Genomic DNA, 5,152 nt, shown 5'->3' with positions numbered 1-5,152 from the left:
AAGTGTCCACTCCACTGAGACTGGCAGAGGGCGCACCACTTCCTGTAGGAAGTCCTCTCCATCCTGCCATGTTGGGTCAGGTGCCTTGTGTGATTCCCACACCCCGCAGGTGGCCCTCTCTCTGGTTCCTGGCTCTGCAGTCTCAGTTCCCTGGTGTCTGCCCCAGGACTGAACACGTGACAGGCTGATCAACCAAGCTCTCTGAGTCCTGGAGGTTCAGCCGAGATGAGGGGTTGAAAGGACAAAGGAGGCAGAGGGCCCGGCTTACATGTGGCATGCGACTGCTCTTACCCCGTCCAGAAAATGAAGTCTGGCTTTGGCTCTATCTCCTTCATGGCGTAGATGGAAGAGTTGACAAGGACCCAAGGAGAATCACAGAGGTAGTCACCCCAGGGGCCGGCGTTTGGCACAGGCTGGGAGCCAGCTGAGGGGCACACCTGGAGGGGGTCTTTGGATGCGGTGTAGTTGGGGTCCAAATGCAAGTCAGATATGTGCCAGAACCTCCCTGTGGGAAAAGAGAACCTCCCTCAGTGCTCCTGCCCAGGCTGGATGAGGAAGAAGCCCCGAGGTGAAACACAGGCTCCTCGGGACACCAGGTTTCGGGAGAGTTCCAGAGCCCCACTCTGCCCAGGGCAGAGAACAGGTTCATCCTCTGGCCCGTCTGTGACCTTCTGGTGAGGTTTTACCATTCCCGTTCCCTGTACCCAGGGCAGCTGCGCGAGGGCTGGGGCCATGTGACCCTCCGGTGTTGAGCGGGTAGCAGCCGACAAGCAGGGGGGAGGACAGTGGGATAAACATTCAGGCTCCGGACCCACCTAGGAGCTGCGAGGCCTTGGGCAAGCTGAATCATAGATCCGGACCCTGGCATCTGACCCGGGGGAGAAGGCTGACATGCAAATGAGTTGGGAGAGCTAGCAAACCCTGGGGAGTGTGGACTTGAGAAAGGATTGGAGCGGAGGCAGAGAGGGTTACGTCGGCCGGAGCTCCTCACATGGGCAGGCACGCCATGGTGCAGATTTGGGCATCAGCCCACACTGCCCCATAGCGTGCTTGTTGAAGTGGTTGCCTAGATTTTGCTCCAAACCAAGGGAAGTTGGTGTAATACAGAGAAAGGAAATAGAAGAAGCAGGTGAGGTGAAGCACGGAGCTGCCATGACCAGTTTCTCTCTCTAAGGCAGGACCGGCTTTGAACCCACAATCGGCCTGTGTCAGCCTCACAGGGGCTAGGACTACAGGCGTGCGCTGCACACCCAGCTCTCGGCGACAGCATATCGGAAGTATGTCCAGCCCTAGCGCTCAATCCTGTGTTTCTGGCTGAGATAAAAGAGAAACCCCAGGGATTGCCTCACCCTCCACCGGGCTGTTTCCTCCTCCGCTTCCTCAAACTCAGAACTAACTGTCAACAACATTAGCCACAGGAAGCTGGGCCGAGGGTGGGACCAGGACATGAACAGGACATGACCAGGACATGAACAGGACACCAAAACAGCCCCAGACTCTCATTCCTAAACTTTTCCTCCCCGGCACTCTTGAGAGCTTGACTCCCTCTCTTGACCTATACCTCATTTGGGGAAAGGACCTGAAATTTGCTTATGCCAACGTATAAATGACTGATTAGGCAAATCACTACTGCTCCCATGTAGAGCTGCCCTGCCCACAGCTCTGGGAAGTTTGGATTACTCTTCTCCACTTTCTTGATAAGAAAGCAAAGGTTCAGAGGTCAACAGGCCTGAGACCATGTGGCCAGTGGCAGGAGTCCTATGTCTCAGACTCTCTAGAGTCTAGGGAACCTGGTGTCTGTTTTAGATGGGTGTCTTGATTGACAGTATATGCTTGAATTTTAATTGCCTTACCCAAATGGACTCTTCGTTTGTACTGGGAGAAGGGATTTAACCTTTCCACACAGATTTCAACCCCTAATAGATTTGAGATTATTCCTGCAGAAACAAAACCCCAAGCCAGAGTAAAGGAATTACGCCCCCCATTCTAGTCAGCAGGTGGACGAGCTAGAGAGCTTCCCAAGCATCTGCTGGCTCACGCATGTGGCCATGTTTCAGGCACCGGTCTCCAGCCTTGTGCAACAAGCTGAACTTCTGTCTGATGTCCCTAAAGATCCCAGCAGAAGCTACTGTCCTGGCTCAAGGAGGGGCTTTCTCAATCAACCACAGGCACTGGCCAGCTGGTCTCTCTGATATCGGCCACAGTGGGTATTTCTTCAGACCACAAAGTTCTGGCTGGTGAGGAGGCTAGGCCAGGTGTCAGATTCTAGTAAAAATGAAACTGTGCCCAGCCTTCCTAGCATTTCTGAGTAGGGTGTGGTGTATGTGTGTGTTGCTGGGAATCAAACTCAGGGCCTAGCGCACGCCAGGCAAGTGCCCTACTGCTCAGCCATTCCCCTAGCCTCCCCCCACCACCCCCCGCTGCCTTGTTTTGCGAAAACTCTACTATGGTTCTCAGAATGACCTCAGACTCCTTGAGTCCAGGTGAGCCTCCCAAGCAGCTGATACAGCAGGTCTGTGTCACCACGAAGTGCTTCAAGGAAGGATGCTTTATTTTGGCGGGGGTGGGATGGGAGGTGGGATGGGATGTCTCGAGACAGCGTTTCTATATGTAGCCCTAGCTGTCCTGAAACTCACTCTGTAGACCTGGCTGGCCTCGAACTCATGGATATCTGCCTGCTTGCCCCTGCCTCCCGAGTGCTGAGACTAAAGGTGTGCACCACCACGCCCAGCTGTCATCACCATCTTGATCCCCCCGCCTGAGCACTCAAGGGTTAGGATAATACAAGGTGCAATAACCAGCCAAACTTAATATCTATTTCTTTAACAAAATTATTTCAATTACTTATTTAGTTTACGTGTGTGTGCGCATGTGTGCACATGCCACAGTGCATGGGTAGGGTCAAAGGTCAACTTTCAAGAGTCTCCTTTCAGTATGTGGATCTCGGGGATTGACCTCTGGCCCTCAGACTCGGAGGCAAATGCCTTTTAGCCCACTGAGTCATCTCATCTGCCCTTATTTACGTGTCTGTGAGCGTGGGCACACGTACATGACAGAGGGTATGGAGAGGCCACAGGACAACTTGCAGATATCAGGACTCTCCTTTTTACCACGTGAGGCCCAGACTCCCCTCAGGTCATCAGGCTTGACAGTGACAGCATTTGCCCTCTGAGCCATCTCACTGGCTCCCGGTCAGCTTGTCTAGCACTTTACCATGCTCAGGCAAGGCCTGCCTTGGCTCTCACATTGAAGAACTGTAAGCTTACACTTTAGTCTTTTCTTTGCGTGTGCTTGCGTGATTTCGTGTCTACCACATGCATGCAGGAACCCATCAAGACCAGAAGAGGGAGCCAAATCCCCTGGAACTGGAGTTACAAGTGGTTGTGAGCTGCTATATGGGTGCTGGAAAAGAAACCCAGGTCTTCTGCAAGAGCAGCAAGTGCTCTTAACCACGGAGCCATCTCTCTTTGTCACCTAACTATCACAATTGAACCTCCCCTCTACTATGACCCCACATTAAGGTCATGAAAGAGGCTCGTGGTCACACAGGTTTCCAAAGGCAAGACTCAGGATTTTCCGGCTGGAATCAGGAGGTTATTTTTGAAAGGGGATTAGAGACATTTGGAATTGGGGGGGGGGGTTGTTTATGAAGCCAGACTCATCCATACAGGCAATGGTGACTTGGACTAGAAACGTCCCTAACTGAGCCTCAGTTTCCTTGCCCGTAAAGCAAGAACGAGAATGCCCAGAGAGAAGGGGTGCAGAGGAAAGTTCTCTCCTGCAAAGCCCGGCCAGGAGTAGGTATGGGAGAAGGGGCTAAGACACCAGCCTTGCACGCGGTTGATGGTGGCTCACACTTTTAATCCCAGCAGTCAGGGAGGCAGGGGCAGGCGGATCTCTGTGAGTTCGAGGCCAGCCTGGTCTACCAAGTTCCTGGACAGCCAGAGAAACCCTGTCTCGAAAAACAAAACAAAAAACAAAAAAGGTACCAGTGCCACACGGCCTCTGGAAGTAGACCTTCCTCCTCCCTCCTATTCCCTCTTCTCGGGCCTGTTTCCTGCATTGATAGCGTTCTCTGAGAGCCCTTTGCAATCCTAGCTGCTCTCTGATTCCACGGTCTGTCTGTCATCATGTGTAAACCACCGCACAAAGCACACTGGCCCAACTTCACTCCTTTGCTCTTGGTATTCTGTAATAATCTAACGTGCTTCATGGGTCATAAGATGGCCCAGCAGGTAGATGCTTGCTGCTAACCCTGAAAACCTGAGTTTGATCCTGGAGACGCACAAGGCAGAGGAAGAGAACTGACTTTTGCAAGTTGCCCTCTGGCCTCCACACGTGCATCCTGACACAGCTCAACTGTGCATGCACACACACACACACACATACAAAATAAATCTATTTTTTTTCCCAAGACAGGTTCTTACTATGCAGCTCTGGCTGTCCTGGAACTCACTCCGGAGACCAGGCTGTCCTCGAACTCACAGTGATCTGCCTCCCTGAGTGCTGGGATTAAAAATGTAGTTAAGAACTTCGATTGTAATTCCTTCTCTATAAACTAAGACATAGGGTCCTCTGCTAAAACAAACATTTCCTGTTCCTGTTCTAACTATACAACCACCCCTCAAAACTGCTCCCCAGTTAGGTGTATCCATCCTGTCTTATAGGTGAGGAAGCTAGCATGCTCCTTGGCCAGTACTAACCAGTCCTCCCTCAGCCCTGATGCAGGCTTCAGGGACATCCCCCGATTTTGCTCATTCACAGGGGTGAGACTTGCCCTTCTGTGTCATCTGATGCAGGGGGATGAGTGGAGTGTTGCACCAGCTGCATGGGAGGAAAAGGAGCTACATGCTGGTGTTGTGACAGATAGCACCCCAGGTCTTGATTAGGAATGGTGGAGCCCACAGGAAGACCCTGAAAACACTTGCAGGTGCCATGGGATTCTTTTGACAAGGTTTCTCTGTGCAGCCCTGGCTGTCCTGGAACTCCCTCTTGTGGATAAATTCTAGACTAATATGGTTTGATGGACCACAATCTCCCAAGAGGTCACCGTGAACACCCCTCAAAAAATTGCTTCACCCAATAAACAGCAGGAAGCAGTTTGGAGAAAACTACACCCATATTCCCAAATATTCTTTTTTTTTTTTTTTTT

General features: G+C 51.8%; 1 protein-coding gene across 1 annotated transcript in view; it reads right to left on the bottom strand.

Annotated features, from left to right (window-relative positions):
• Smpdl3b (sphingomyelin phosphodiesterase acid like 3B) overlaps positions 1-5,152 on the bottom strand; it is a 22,018-nt gene that overhangs the window by 12,913 nt on the left and 3,953 nt on the right. Inside the window, exon 2 of the mRNA XM_005353118.3 lies at positions 292-505. Within this exon, the coding sequence (XP_005353175.1) occupies positions 292-505 (214 nt within the window). The remainder of the gene's footprint in view (positions 1-291; positions 506-5,152) is intronic.

Source organism: Microtus ochrogaster, chromosome 10 (genome assembly GCF_000317375.1).
Source record: "Microtus ochrogaster isolate Prairie Vole_2 chromosome 10, MicOch1.0, whole genome shotgun sequence".
NCBI classification, from domain to species: domain Eukaryota; kingdom Metazoa; phylum Chordata; class Mammalia; order Rodentia; family Cricetidae; genus Microtus; species Microtus ochrogaster.
Note: the sequence above shows the minus strand (reverse complement) of the source record. Positions and strands in the feature narration are given on the sequence as shown.